At 46.9% G+C, this 14,799-nt stretch overlaps 6 protein-coding genes across 6 annotated transcripts; 5 read left to right on the top strand and 1 right to left on the bottom strand.

Annotated features, from left to right (window-relative positions):
* Nucleotides 1–103: 103 nt before the first annotated feature.
* SERLADRAFT_391700 (uncharacterized protein) lies at nucleotides 104–629 on the bottom strand (the record flags this gene model as incomplete). The annotated part of the gene is made up of 3 exons (XM_007319280.1): nucleotides 104–219; nucleotides 267–377; nucleotides 440–629. The coding sequence occupies 2 exons, from the start codon at nucleotides 572–574 to the stop codon at nucleotides 288–290; spliced, it is 225 nt and encodes a 74-aa protein (XP_007319342.1).
* Nucleotides 630–1,019: 390 nt separating this feature from the next.
* Nucleotides 1,020–1,442, top strand: SERLADRAFT_391698 (uncharacterized protein; the record flags this gene model as incomplete). Its single annotated transcript, XM_007319279.1, has 1 exon — nucleotides 1,020–1,442. A coding segment is annotated over one exon (152 nt), but the record flags the coding sequence as incomplete, so codon positions are not given.
* A 1,160-nt stretch (nucleotides 1,443–2,602) lies between these two features.
* On the top strand, nucleotides 2,603–3,611 carry SERLADRAFT_469626 (uncharacterized protein; the record flags this gene model as incomplete). Its single annotated transcript, XM_007319278.1, has 3 exons — nucleotides 2,603–2,704; nucleotides 2,758–3,399; nucleotides 3,452–3,611. Coding segments are annotated over 3 exons (819 nt in total), but the record flags the coding sequence as incomplete, so codon positions are not given.
* A 6,724-nt stretch (nucleotides 3,612–10,335) lies between these two features.
* Nucleotides 10,336–10,717, top strand: SERLADRAFT_469625 (uncharacterized protein; the record flags this gene model as incomplete). The annotated part of the gene is made up of 1 exon (XM_007319277.1): nucleotides 10,336–10,717. A coding segment is annotated over one exon (312 nt), but the record flags the coding sequence as incomplete, so codon positions are not given.
* Nucleotides 10,718–11,316: 599 nt separating this feature from the next.
* Nucleotides 11,317–13,015, top strand: SERLADRAFT_469624 (uncharacterized protein; the record flags this gene model as incomplete). Its single annotated transcript, XM_007319276.1, has 6 exons — nucleotides 11,317–11,728; nucleotides 11,778–11,812; nucleotides 11,865–11,923; nucleotides 11,975–12,162; nucleotides 12,222–12,258; nucleotides 12,323–13,015. 6 exons carry the CDS (start codon nucleotides 11,361–11,363, stop codon nucleotides 12,620–12,622), a joined length of 987 nt encoding a protein of 328 aa, XP_007319338.1.
* A 38-nt stretch (nucleotides 13,016–13,053) lies between these two features.
* SERLADRAFT_469622 (uncharacterized protein) lies at nucleotides 13,054–14,789 on the top strand (the record flags this gene model as incomplete). Its single annotated transcript, XM_007319275.1, has 5 exons — nucleotides 13,054–13,475; nucleotides 13,533–13,655; nucleotides 13,718–14,187; nucleotides 14,267–14,366; nucleotides 14,417–14,789. 5 exons carry the CDS (start codon nucleotides 13,163–13,165, stop codon nucleotides 14,527–14,529), a joined length of 1,119 nt encoding a protein of 372 aa, XP_007319337.1.
* Nucleotides 14,790–14,799: the final 10 nt, after the last annotated feature.

Here is a 14,799-nt window from a genome sequence, read left to right as displayed (position 1 = left end):
CAATCGTGCCGCTGCTTATCTCAAACTAGGCAAGTACGTTTACTCGCTCTCGTCATCTCCGTCTGTCCTACCAGCTTCTGACTGGCATCCTATGCAGAAATAAGGATGCGGAGAGAGATTGCACTACCGTTTTGACGTTGAATCCCTTGAGCGCAAAGGCTTTTTATAGACGAGGGCAAGCCCGCTTGGCTTTGGATCAACTGACTGATGCACAAAGGGGTAAGAACATGAACACCCTCGCTCTACGTCATTGCTGATTTGCAACAGACTTCAAAGATGCTCTGAAACTAGAACCCGCCAATGATGCTGTAGCTCAAGAGCTTCACAAATTGGAACTCGCGATCTCGCAGCAGGGAGCAAAGCAGGGTCCCGCTGTAGTAAGCCTATTCATAGTATCCGCCCATGTTACATTCATCATGATTCATGAAACAACTTTCAGAAAACTGTCAACCGCGTGCAAAATGTTGATAGCTCGGCCGCTCAGCGACGGACGACGGAAACACCGAGACGTCGACGTATCCCCATACAGATAGTAGATCCAGTAGAGCATAAGGCTCCCACGCCTGCCTCGCATTCTATCCCTGCACAGGTTCCTGTTAGGATCACTGAGGCAAAGACGGATGACGGGGATATGTTTAAGCCTGTATCTTCTAGACGCATATCTCCCAGCGATGCTTCCGTACCAATAGTGACGGAAAATCCTGGGCTGGCCAATAACCCGGAACCCCAGCCGTCGGTGAAAAAGGATACATTCGAACAAGTCAAACAAGCACGCGATGCTAAAGTCACCCGGAATGGCGGGATCTTTCGTCAATCTGGAAAACACACCCTCTTTGCCACAAAAGAAAATGGCAAACCTTCGGGGTCGACGACAGGGATACCTGCGCCATCACAAGAATCGACGCGTACGAAACCTGAGACGTCAAAGGCAATGCCGACGAGTAGGGTTTCGACGCCCATGACGCTCTTTCAATTTACAAAATCATGGGAGTCTTTGAGCTCTGATTCAGACCGTTGGGAACTACTATCTGTGCGTCGTCTCATTAATGAAATATTGAACACATATTAAACCCCATGTAGCATATCCTCCCTGCTTCTATGCCCTCCCTGTTCCAATCCTCTCTCGAACCTTCCATTCTGGCCTCCCTGTTGCAAACCTTTCTTGGCGTATTGAAGACCAAGTCGGAAGAAAGCATAAACTCACGAGTGAGGCAGTATATGGAATTCTTACCCAAAGTACCACGATTTAGTACGGTGATGCTGTTTTTGAGTAAAGAAGAAAAGGGGTTCGTCGGGGAGATATGGGCAATATTAGGGACAGGAGAGTAAATTCGATGGCAGAGATGTGAGTTTAATAGGGGTAGAATATTATACAGCGTAGAGCTCGAAGTTTTAGATGTCTGACAACTTTTGATTTGTGTGAATGAGGTCTAAGTTGAACCGGAAGAGACCGAGCTAAGGTGGTTGTCCGACTTAAATATCGACGTCATCACCGTGGCAGCAATTATATGTATCACAATCCCTCTTCTCTTGAGTACCTCTTTCATCCGTGCCATAACGTGCCTACGAGCTCTTGCACTTTTTGCCATTATCCACGGCACCTATAAACACGATATATCACGGCCAAAAAGCCTTCGTAGCGATGCGAACGAGAGTAGTGGCCAGGCGAGTGAGTTATTCGATGGACCTTTCACGTTCACGTTTTTAACTCATCCGCCAGTAGCTCATATTCTCAAATCATTACCGCCCAACTGACTCCTCGGCGCCCTCGCGGTTTTTCGGCGCGCAGCAGTTTCTGGTAGATCCAATCCGAACTGAATACCGGGACACACGCATTTTGTTTTCTCAGTCTGCGATTTTTACTGCGGTGCAGATGGTGGGCAGACCCCGGCGGCCAGTCTGTAACTAATAACTTGGACCAGGGATCTAATCATCATGATGAAGCACTGATAAATCAACATGACATTGTACGAATACTCAGCGTGCAAATTACCGCTACAGCATACAAAAGGCGCATCAATCTTAAAAGCGTTAGAAGTGTCTACAACGCCGTCATACGGGCCTACATTTACTCCGCTCGTCCCTCTCAGGCTCTCACAAGAAGTTCGTGATGATCGTACCAGGTACAATTTCACGTGCCCTACGGGCGTCATTAAAAAGTGCCATTGGATGCATGGCCAGTCAGTGTATAATAAATCCAAGGCGTCTACCTTCTTACACCCTTCCCGCCACATCTTCGACACTTTTCACTTGGCATCTTTCCAATCGCAGGAGATACCAGCCTTTCGACTCCGACTCCACTACAAGAGTTCCTCAGGGTGTTTCACTCTCTGCTCTCCAGAAGATTGGATGACGCAAATTGATTCCGCCGATATTCGCTACAGTACATTCAACGACATTAGTGGCAACAGTCATCAGGTCAACAACAACATCGACGGCAATGGTGCAGTTATCAACCAGTATATTCACCATTCTCGTATGAGTTTTGTGCATGCCTTATTCTTCGGCTGCCTGTTAATATATAAATATACAGCTCAAGAAAGGCAGCGACTCGCAGACTGGCTGTCTCCTCTAAACTTCCCTCAAAGACAAAATGACATTTTCGGGAAAAGACGAGAAGGCACAGGGGATTGGGTTCTCGACGATGAAAAATTCAAGGCTTGGCGGGATGGAGAGATGAGAGTTTTATGGTGTCCTGGGATTCGTGAGTGCTTTGAAGTCATTGCCAAGTTCATGCCATTAATTTCAAGATTACAGCTGGTGCTGGGAAGACCTTCCTTGCGTAGGTTTTCTTGCCACTATCAAAATCCATCTTTACTCATTTTTGCGCTGCCCCAGATCAAGAATAATTGATCACCTGATCAGGCAGCGCAGAAACGATAGTGTCGCAGCGGTCTTCATTTACTGCAACTACATGGAACAAGCGGTACAAACTGTTCACAGCCTTCTTGCAAGCCTTCTAAAACAGCTAGTTCAAGTATCACAACCTGTCTTCGATCGTGTCAAATCACATTACGAAACGGATCGGAAACAAGGCGTCTCCCCAAACATTCATGATGTTTTTGGCACTTTAAAGGCGGAAATCAAGTCCTTTCCCGAAGCTTTCATTGTTGTTGACGCTTTAGACGAGGTTACAGAAGACGACGACACTTGCTTTGAGCTTCTTCGCAAGCTTCAGTCCCTAGAAGTCAACTTACTGATAACTTCACGTGATCTGGACTCAATCAGGTTGGCTCTTCCTGATGTCGAGCAGATGCCTATCCATGCACATGATGATGATATGCGTCGGGTTATAGAAGGCCGTATCGATACAAGGACATCACTGCGCACCCTCATAGCTAAAGACCCCTCTCTCAGAGAAGAGATAATCAATGAGCTCATAGTAACTGCAAGGGAAATGTAAGTGTTTATTTCGTGTGCTTGAGACTAAAACTTCACACCTGAAGCCAAGGTTTCTATTATGCTCTCTGTATATTGAGCTGCTATCGCACAAGATGACACCGCGAGCCATTCGAACGGCGCTGCAAAACCTACCGAAAGAGGTTCACGGTGCTTACGATGAAACAATGAAACGGATCAGGGGGCAAGGACCGGATTGTCTAGAACTTGCGTTGACGGCTATCATGTGGATTGTTCATGCCTTACGACCACTTGGAATCAAGGAGCTGCTTTATGCTCTGGCCTTCTCTGCAACAGACGTACTTGAGGTCGATGACGACGATCTTGTGCCTGAGTCATTCATTACGAATGTCTGTGCTGGACTGGTTGTGGTTGATGCGGAACATTCAGTGTTCCGCTTGGTTCGTGAGTTTCATGATTCATATTTTTCCAAGTGGCGTCTATTCACTGGTACCTACAGACTATACAGCGCAGGAATATTTTGTACAATATAAGGAATGGTTATGCTCAGATCCTCAAGCAGAAATCACCAATGCCTGCCTGCGGATTCTAGGATCATCATTTGCCGTAAATTTGGACAAACGTATTGGCAAATATGCTGGACAGAACTGGGGACATCATGCACGCGGACCTGTCGAGGATAGCAACAAAATCATAATACGTGAATTTCTTTCTTCGAAGCAGAAAGTGAAAAATGCTCTGGCATATTACCCTAATCGCCGTATCGCCTTCTTTGATTGCGCCGGGGGCTCCGCCCTACATTTATGTGCCTTCTTCGGTTTGGCACGAACCACTGCCTACCAGTTAGAAAACGGAGCTGCAATAAATAAACACGACGACTGGGGTAGAACTCCGTTACATGTCGCAGGAGCACGGGGACATGCTTCTGTAGTGAGGTTGCTGCTTTCTGGAACCAGCAACATTAATTCGAAGGATAGCATGCGTGATACACCACTTTGCGCTGCAACTAGACAAGGACATGTTGAAGTCGTTGAACTGCTGTTGACAAGACGTGATGTGCATATTCACCCAAAGCACCCGAAGATCGACAATGCACCACTCTTCATCGCAGCTCGATCTGGGTATGTAGATATATTCGAAGCTCTGGTGGCTTAGGTTGAGTTGAGCGTGGACTGTAAGCACGATTGGCATTGGAGCGCGTCACTCTCTGCTGCAGCCCTGATGGGGAATGTGGCAATAGGTAAAGTTCTCCAGGGCAGGCATAATATGGGTGTGAACTGGAAAAGTGATCAAGGTCGGCAGTCACCATATGTTGCATCACAAAGTGGGCATGTGGGCCCACAAAGGGGACATCATGATGTGAAGGCCAATGGAGTTCGCTGTTGTTAATGGCTAGCAAAATATCTACAACCGGTGGAGTTGGGCGCCACTCTTCGCCTCACCAGAAGAGATTGGCCAACGTTTGAAGCATACCGTGACTTCGATGGGCGAAGTGGCTGGAGTGACCAAATTTCGGTTCTCAGTGCTCGAAGACCGATTGGTTTTACCCAACGTTCGACGCGGCGGATTTTCACCGAGTCCCCAGGCCTCTAGCTCCAAAAAATAACACACAAGGTAAGCAAAATCAACCATGTAGTTGCATATCTTTACTATTCATGCATATACAATAGCGAGGCGAGAACACGACCACGAGATGAGAACAACCCAGCTTCAAAGTGAAGAGACAACTAAACTAACAACACCACACCACACAAACCAACTGAAAGGAACCGAGAAAATACAAATGGGGAAGGCATAGAGAGGAGAAACGGCAAAAGGGGGGGCATAGAGAGGAAATACAGCAATGAGGGGGAGGGGGGGGGAGGGGAACACTCCAGAGGTGGACACTCGAGGGAGGGCCAGACAATGAGTTGATGTGTCGTCTGGGTCTCCCTCGACTGGTGTGGCTGTGGTGGTAGTGGTGCGGAGGAGGAGGAGGAAGCAGGAAAGACAACAAAGGTTAGCCAGACTAGTGTAGAAGCATCTGTAGTATTTTTCGGGCCTTGTATTGGTCATGGATGCCAAAGTTTGGTTTGGTACTGACAAAACCAGATAAACCCTGTCTCTGCTAAAGCAACCATTGTTCTCCATGGAGCATAGCCACCACTCCATGGAGTCGCCATTGTTCTCCTAGGAGTCTTTATACCTTATTGAGTAGCACCTCCGACTATAAGTAGTAGGGGGTTTAGTATAGGAATACTTCAGCTTACTATAACCTCTTGGGCAGCAGCTGAGGTATGTTACATTACATTTATTAGAGATCATGGTGGCACACATGGCCGACCTTGATAGTATGGAGCCGAGAAATGGGAAGAGGCTATAAATAAGGAGTTAGACAGGCTAAAGACAGCCAAAACCTGGACCTACACTGAAAAGCCAAAGGATGCAAACATAGTGGGCAGTAAATGGGTCTTCAAGGTGAAGAAGACCGCAGTTGATGATGAGAACTGTTGTTAGAAAACCACACACAAAACAAACTAACACACAATCCTCCCAGATTCCACGGAACTTGTTTATGGGCTTTGCCTCCTAGAACAGTGGGTGCTCTGGTTGTTCGTGGGGTGGTATGTATGATGATCCTTCAAAGTAAAACCCAGAGATGTATGGGTGTGGGTTTTGAGGAGGAGGGATAGTTGGAATGTAGAAGATAGGGGCTTTGTGGCGAGTATAGGATGAGCAATCACTACCTTGCTAACTGTAGCACAAGGTAGGTTTGAGAACAACAAGATGACGAGGTGATGAGGTTCCCAGTGATAGCAGGCTCCTGACGCACAAACTGTAGTGCTCAGAAGGACTCTAATTGAAAGGGATGATAATGATTTCAAAAGTGGAGAGTGACGATGACAGCAGATAACAGTGGTAGCAGTGGGAAGCATTGTGACCATACTGGATCACAAGTAGCAGAGTAGTGAACTTGAGATTTAGAGAAGAAGTCTGAATTCAAGTTCTTGTTGTTTTTTTTTTTTTTTTCAAGGTAGAATACAGGGGTTTATATAGTAAAAGAAAAGTAGGCTATGCACAGTATAGCTGTGCAAAAATAATGAGAAAGAACATGAAGGAAGGAATGTACGCTGACAAATCCTGCGTAGGTAGTACAGGATAAGATTGTCAAAAAAAGGAAAAGAAAAGGATAGAACAATGAATGCTGTGAGTAATGTCACAGGTTTGTACAGCCATAAAGTAAAGTCCAATAGCAAAAAGAGAGCAGGAAAATCATGATGTCATGGGAAGATGCAGTAAAAAAAGGGCAAGGCAAAACACTATCAGTATCAACGCAGTTCCTTTATTGTCAGTCAGGCATTCTAAAAAAATATGTGTCCATAAAAATGATTCAAAAATCAAAAATAATCGCACTGTAAATGAATGTTCTGCTGAAAAAAAAGAAACTGGAGCCACCAGTCCACCACCTAGTCCAAATCCGACAGTTCCATGGCCTTACCAATGGACTGGTTGTGTTGGACCACCTGGTCAAACGAGGGAGGGAGAGGAGTAGTTCCAATTTGGAACAAGTGAGTCCCAGGCAGCGTGTGGTAGGTGTAGCTGTAGCAAAGACAATGGACAAAAGATAAGTGTACCCAAGTGAATGGGACAGCAATGAACATGGGCGACGCAAGGGGATGAACCTTCTCCAGCTCAAAAACTACCCACCCACACTCCAACCAGGCGAAACGAGCGACTGATGTTTTGATAGTATATGATGGCAGATCAATGTCATGAAGATGGACCTGTTGCCCTATTTGGACCGGCCGCCGGGGCTTTGCTGATATCAGCAGTGGCACGTGGTAGTCAACGGATTGGCGACGGAAGCAGATAGGAAGTGGTGACATCAGAAATGGTGGGGGTGCAAATAAGATGAGGAGGAGGAGGAGGGTGGAGGTGACGGAAAAGTGGATTAGAATGGGGATCCAGAAACGACCGTCAGGTGAGAATAAAAAGGAGAGGAAGGGGCCCATGGTGGGGCTAGGCAAAGGAAGGGGAGTAAGGGAAACAACAAAAGCGAGGGCGTAATGCAATGTGTAGCCAGTAGAGACGCAAAAATTTGCCAAAATGCCGAAATGCGGAAAGTACCGGACGGAAAAGCAAAGGTGAGCGTGACTGGATTGCCTAATAGAGGTGGTGCTGATCAGCCACAAGTTCAAAAAGGGCAATATTAATTACTATTCCACGTGGCACTGTGCCTGTGTGGCGCAAAGGCGAGTCTTTTTGAATATTCGCTTCGTTATTGACACCTGTCCATGCTACCAATCAACTTTGGTGCATGACACTGCTTCAGGACCCATCGACAAATACAAAGCCCAACTTGTAGCGCAAGGCTACAGCCAAGTTGAAGGAATCAATTATTTTGCACCTGTAGCAAAGATGGCATTACTACAAATAATATTAGCAACAGCCGCAAAAAATGACTGGGAAATTCACCAGATGGACATTAAGAGCACCTATTTGAATGGAAAACTCGAAGACAATGCGGCAACCACCTGGTTACAGTGCCTGTAGTTGAGAATTCATGGTATTATGCCTGAATAAAATGCTGTATGGCTTGAAACAAGCTGGTCGCAGATGGTATCAAACCTTATGCAACAGACTCCCAAAAGTAGACCTGGTGCACTGCAAAACTGACTGTGCAGAGTTCTACAGGCAAAATGGAAAGGAGCTCACCATTGTTGCGGTGCATGTTGATGACATGACCCTGGTTACACCATCTACAGTCGAGATGAAATGTTTGAAAAGTGGCCTGGCAAAACTGTTTGATGTCAGCAATCTAGGGGAACTACAATGGATGTTGGGGATGGAGGTTAAAAGGAACAGACCTACCCATACCATACATCTATTGCAGCAAGGCTACATTGATACTATCATCCGACATTTTAACCTAGAGGATGCAAAATCATTAGCAATCACTATGGTGGTGAATACCTACCTTACAAAAGACCAAAGCCCCCAAATGCATGACGACTTCACCACAATGAAAGACGTCCCATACAGGGAAGTTATTGGCTCCCTGATGTATGCTGCAATCAAAACTCATCCCGACATTGCGCATGTGGTGGCATTCTTATTGCTCTTTATAGAGAACCCAGGCCCTGCTTATTGTGAAGCAGTGAAACAAGCCATTACGTATCTGAAAGGAAGTAAAGGCCTCTGGTTAACATATGGTCCTGAGGAACAACATCTCACTGGTTATTTGGATGCTGATGGGAGTATGAGCAAAAATTGTTGAGCCATATATTGGTTTCTGGAACAGCAGGAAATTGTTGCTTTGTTCACAACAGAGGCTGAATATGTTGCAGCCACACATGCAATGAAAGAAATCCTGTGGATGCAGATGTTTATCACTTTATTTGGCATGCTGCTGAGGATGGAAAGATTGAAGATATGACAGCTAATATGCTCGCAAAAGCCCTTCCTTCTGTTAAAGTCAAACACTTCGCTAGCGTGCTTGGACTCCATATGGCTTGAGGGGGAGTGTTGGAGGAATAAGGGAGATACAAACCTCATACAGCATAGTACAAAGGCAAGAAGTGGTGCAGGCACCAAATTGGGAAAGCCCAGTAGTTGAGGTGGCCCGTGCACCTAATATACTGCATCAGAAAACTTTTGGTTCTGTCTTCACTTACATCACAAAAGTTTATATTGTTTGTCATCCTGAGTCATCACCAATGAAATCTGTTGTCACTAGTGTGATAACCAGATGAAAGACGCAAGTGAGATTTTTGCACTTTTGCACATTACTACCAGCTATTACAAGTTATCACAAAATTATCAGATTTCCTGATGACTGAGTGAGGTTTCACTTAACAATAACTCGGATTCAGATAGAACTGACAAATATATAGCAGTACCTCATTCAGTTTGGCGCCTAGGTCGCCATATCTAGGAATATTTATCTATTTATCTCGGCATCTATTTATTAAATGGTTATCTCCAGGGCTACTTTTCAGATACTGTATGCTGAGTGCTATCTTAGCATAATCCATCATGACATACGAGTAGTGCATTCAAGGTCTGATAAGAGAGCATGACGCAACATACTGATTGCTGGCCCAACGGGTGTAAATCTGACGCGATACTGTGTTTCCACGATATGACGGGAAATCGGTGACGGGCTGTAGGGAATTTGCCGACTGGTTTTCCATCCATCGCGATGTGGGAAATCAAAATTGTGTGACATGCATCGCCAAAGGGATATCTTGGCCTGCTTGGAAGCCCCAGATATGTGTTTTTCGCCTTGGAAGTGACACAATGTTGATGTCAAGGGGACTGAAACCGTAACGTGCCTGAGAGCATAAGTAATGCGCCAGCGACAACAATGAAATTCCGAGTGTTGGAGTGCCTCCTAAAAGACCCTGGGACGGGTGCAAGAGCCCGTGTGATCCAAGACTAGACGCAGCCCAGAACAATCGCGATATTGGTAACTGAAGCTGAAACTTGCTAAGTGAACTGAGATAGAGGTTTGCCGTCCTACGACTGGCAACTGCAAGAGAAAGGGAGGAGTGCCGGCGGTGGGCACACGTGGCTTTCCGGCAACAAGCGGTAAACGACGGTAATCCAAGTCACAGCCACAGAGGCAGAGGCAGCGGGCATTTGTTGCTGGGACGGTTGTATATTGACACCCGATCGTTGCCTGAAAGCTTGCCAAAAACATAATCCCCGGTTTCACCCTTTTTCTGCATTTTGGCTGGGCAACATACCAACACAAGCGAAAGAGGTACATTTCTGCCAACAATTCCTGTCTTTCCTTGTGGGGAAATCACATAGGCTCGCTGATAGTCTAAGGGTTTAGGTTTTACATACAGGACATCATGAGCGAGAACGCGAATGTGAGTAATGTCCGTTAGTGCCAAGCTTTTAGCACGGAACTGACCCCTCTCCTTAAAAAAACAGGCTTCAGCTCCCTCTGCTGACGCCGCCACCAGTAGAAAGTTTCTCAACGCACAGGTAAGCGCCACTCCTTTCCTCTTCCCCACCACCATCCCCGCCGCATTTCGAGCGCCCGTCACACAACCATGTCCGATCCTTCTTCGTCCGACACTGTGTCTCGTCCTCGTCGGCGCAGCTGGATGCTGCGGTACAACTCGCCGAGAGACACGGCTCTGGACAACGATTTACCTTCTCCTTTAGAGGGAAAGGAGCTCTCGTTCACTCCAAGTACCAGCAGCACCAGCTTGGCCCGGTCAGACTCGCTTTCTAGACCAACTACACCAAGACGTTTCTCTACGTCTTCAGTCGGCCACTTACTGACACCCTCTACCTCTACTGCTTATCAATCCCCGCAGCTGGATCAACAGGCATCACAACTTATCCTCAATGCGCTAGACAGAAATGGTTCGAACCAGCCGCCGTCATCTAGCATCTTGTCCCCTTCGCTATCGGCGGGCGGTCTCAGGGCACCTGAGATGAACGCACGCACTTCTGGTTCCTTTGGGAAAATGGCTTTCAACTCCATGATGGGTGGCCTTTCTGTACTCTCCCTGTCCAGGACAAGCACCAACAACAATGATGAAAGAGATAAAGATAGAGAAAAGGACAAAGATAAGGAATCTCGCGGCCGATCTCGGTCTCAGGATAAACGCAAGTCTCGCTCTTCGTCCTTTGCTCTTCCCAACCGCGAGAAAGACAAAGATAAGGACAGCGCTTCGACTACCTCTAAAGAGTCAAACCGCGCACGTTCTCAGTCGCCGTTCAGCCTCCGCAGATTCCGTTCGCGTGACCGTGATACTTCACCTACACCTCTCCCCCTCGAAGATTCTGACTATGAGTCCTCCAGCAGCCGCCGTACCCCGGCCATAAGGCCGCGGACGGCATTCACAGATGATCCTGATTCAGGATCCGAGTTCGCCGGCGATGAGACAGAAGATGAAGATGACTACTGGAGTGACGATCAGGCGGGGAAGTTTGATCCCGTGACTGAACGAAACACCGAGCAGAACGCATTAATTGCGGCACTTGGTGGTGACGGTGTCATGATTGGGGAGATGGATCCGGACGGGGACGGTGGAATGGAACCAGATCCATTGGGAGAAGGTGTTAACGTTGTCGTCCCCCCTGAGCCGTATTTTCCTAGTACACTTAATCGCTCCAGCTTCGGTTCACTCAAGGGAAAGCGGGGCGGACCCAAACGTAAAAGCTCACGTCACCATGAGACTTTGCCCCTGGCTACCTCGAGACCTATCTTCCAGCGTGACAGGTGTACCATAAAGGTCGCTCAAGGAGACCCGGATGCTTCAAACAGGAGACGAAGACTCTATATCGTTGCGAGTGATTTGAGTGAAGAGAGTAGGTATGCCCTTGAATGGGGCATCGGGACAGGTCTGAGGGACGGTGATGAAATGTAAGTTTGACCAGTTGATGCCGCATTACATCTTGAGAGCTTCTTATAGGCTAATCGTGACGGTTGTCGAGAACGAGAATAAGAGTGAGTGGTGTGTATGATGATTATTCACACTTTTGCTTACTCGGTGTTTCAGTTGATCCGCCCATCCCCAATGCCACCGATCGAGCCACCAAGCTACGCAGTCAACAAGAAGTATGTGCAGCTCCATTCTTCCATTCTATCGGTTATTAATGCACACATTAGCGTCAAGGTTTAGCATATATTCTTGTCCGCCAGGCCACCTCCCTCCTCCAGCGTACAAAGTTGAACGTTGTAGTGTCATGCCAAGCATGGCATGCGAAGAACGCTAGACATATGTTATTAGACATAGTCGACTATAATGAGCCGACGATGTTAATCGTGGGTTCTCGAGGTTTAGGAAAGTTGAAAGGGTGACTATTTTTTCACGGTTGAAGTATTTCATCTTGCTGAACTCGGCGCTTGTTCATAGAATCCTTCTCGGCTCAACTTCGCATTATTTGATTCAAGTGAGTTCATATTTATTTTCGTCCGGTGGGGCACGGCTTAATTATTGACCGCTCCAATTCACAGCGCTGCTCTGTCCCAGTCATGGTTGCTCGTCGCCGCTTGAAGCGTCCCCCCCGACGTTCAGCCCATCTGGCTAAGCACCGCGTGCACGTGTCCCTCGCTGAGGCTGGTATCGACAGAGTCGCCGCGAAGGTCGATCAGGATGTTGCGGTTATGCGAGATGAAATGCAACGCGATGATGAAAGGAGAGATAGTACTGAGGGTAGGGCAATCGTCGAGGAGGGCGAAGGTGAAGAGGGCGAGGAAGGCGAAGGAGACGGAGCGGAGGGTGAGGGTTATCTGGGGACGAAGGTGAGAGGTTGAGGTGGAGTGTCAGCGACCTGGAATGCATGAGTACTATCTATTTGTTTGTCTTTCCCCTTTTTCTTTTGACCATCATATCTCTTGAATCCGTCAGTGGCATCGTGGAGGTGCATATAGCACGCACGACGTTTCGGCTCATTTCTTATACCCTTTATACAAGAACCTCGTCTGTGTAGCCCACCCCTCTCACTCATTGCACAAACAACAAACACTCTAGCTTTTTAAGATCGTTTGAGACTATGTTATGATAGTACTTTTTGTACTACTGTATAGCATAGTATGTAGATTGTGTTTATGTCACTACAGACTGTAGTACATGTTTTTTTTTTCGATTTCATGAGGTGTGCAAGTCACCATAGAACTTTGCATTCATCCTGTTGGGTGATCTTATTATATCAGTATGATGACCAGGCGCTTGCGCGCTTAAGCCTGACCTGAACGTGAACACTTCCGAGTCCGAGCTGACAAGCCCGAAAGATGAAAATCGCGATTTCATGGTCAAATATTCAAAGTGTCCCATGTCATTTCCTGTAACGAGCCATGTCCTCGCTATCGTATCTCATCAACAGCCCGAATAATCCAAAAGCACATCAGCCTCTCATTCTATTACAATCAACAAAAGCCCAAACATGTCTCCCTGTTTTGCGTAGCCTGATCAAACCGGCAAAGCCTCCATCGCAGACACTTCTCTTTTGCTTCTTGTATCCTCCCAGCACTCTGACAGACACTGATTTCCAAAAGCTGGATGTCAGCGATAATGGACTGAAGATCTTCGATTATACAGCGAGCATTCCTGGATACGATGACCAGTGGTCTGATCACACTGAATCCATATTATCTACCGTAGAATCTGGTGAGAGATATACTCCGAGGCCCTAATGTGTCTGATACGAATGACTTCGTCGATTAGCTCCTCCAGGAACTTTGAACGTGATAATAGACTCGCTTGATACGCTCGCGTCCGATATTTCATCTACTCAAAAAGCTTACAAGTTTGTACGGAGGTTACTTACACTGGTCACTGCCCGGCAACGTAAATTAAATCTCTCCATCTACTAGTCTACCGCTCACCGTCACATTATTCGACCTATATAGATCCATCCTCTCTTATCGCTCACCTTCTTCCATGTCCTCTCCTTCCGCCGCTGACTCAGACTAGTCTTTCTCCAGCACTCTTACATGCCATCGCGCACGCACCCGCCCTCCTGTCCCATATTGCCACTGCTTACATGACGCCTCCTCCGCCTGCTGGTCCACCTGAGAAATTCTGGGGTGTCTTCATCCCAATCGCCGAACGTTCGTACGAGAGTGAACGTCTCATTTTTGGACCCGATGGTGAAGGTTCCTCAGGAGGTGCGTGGGCAGGAAACGGAAGTGGAAGTGGAAGTAGAAGCGGGAAAGCAGATATGAGAGAGATGGTAGTAGAGGTGCTCGTGCGAGGCAAAGGGGATGGGCGTAAACGGGCGGTTGAAAGAACTTTAGAAGGGTGGAGAGGTCAATGTCCTTGTGAGCTGGAGGCACTGGAGAGCTTGAAGAGTGTGATGCTACGCAAAAGAGTCGAGCAAGTCAGTTTAGGCCATGTATAACATGTCTGCTTCCGTCGTCTCTTCACTGACGAAATTTTTCCTTTTGCACGTATCTTAGGCTGCACCAGACCCCACACAGAATGTTTCTTTCAAACTCTCGCTCACTCCGTCCCAAGAGAAATCTCGAGCGCAAGTTCCCCTTCCATACGCACACGAAGGTAAAGATATTCATGACCTCATAAAAGACCTTAAATTCATTCATTTCTAGGACAAGCCTCGAATACTACTTCCAGTTCTTCTACGCCAGCCACTATTCTGTATGATCCAGATTCTGCGGATGATCTGGATGATGATGATCCGGATGAGGACTTGAACATATAGAAAAACTGTATTCATCCATGATGTTTACCGATGGAGAGCTATGCTGAGATGTTCTTGGCTGATAGATAATCACTTATTTATTAGGCCTACATAATTAGTAGCAACGCCAGACAAGTCGGTTCTTATCCAGGTGTATGCGAAACCTTTCTTCTTTCCTAGCGTAACGATAATGCTGTCCTATGCAGCCATGTAGACTCGTAATTGTACGAATCAGTTTAGCCACATAGGACAGCATAATTTCATACAACTATGCTTGCGAAGTTTCGTTCG

Source organism: Serpula lacrymans (assembly GCF_000218685.1).
Source record: "Serpula lacrymans var. lacrymans S7.9 unplaced genomic scaffold SERLAscaffold_8, whole genome shotgun sequence".
NCBI lineage: Eukaryota > Fungi > Basidiomycota > Agaricomycetes > Boletales > Serpulaceae > Serpula > Serpula lacrymans.
This window is presented reverse-complemented; position numbering and strand designations above follow the sequence as displayed.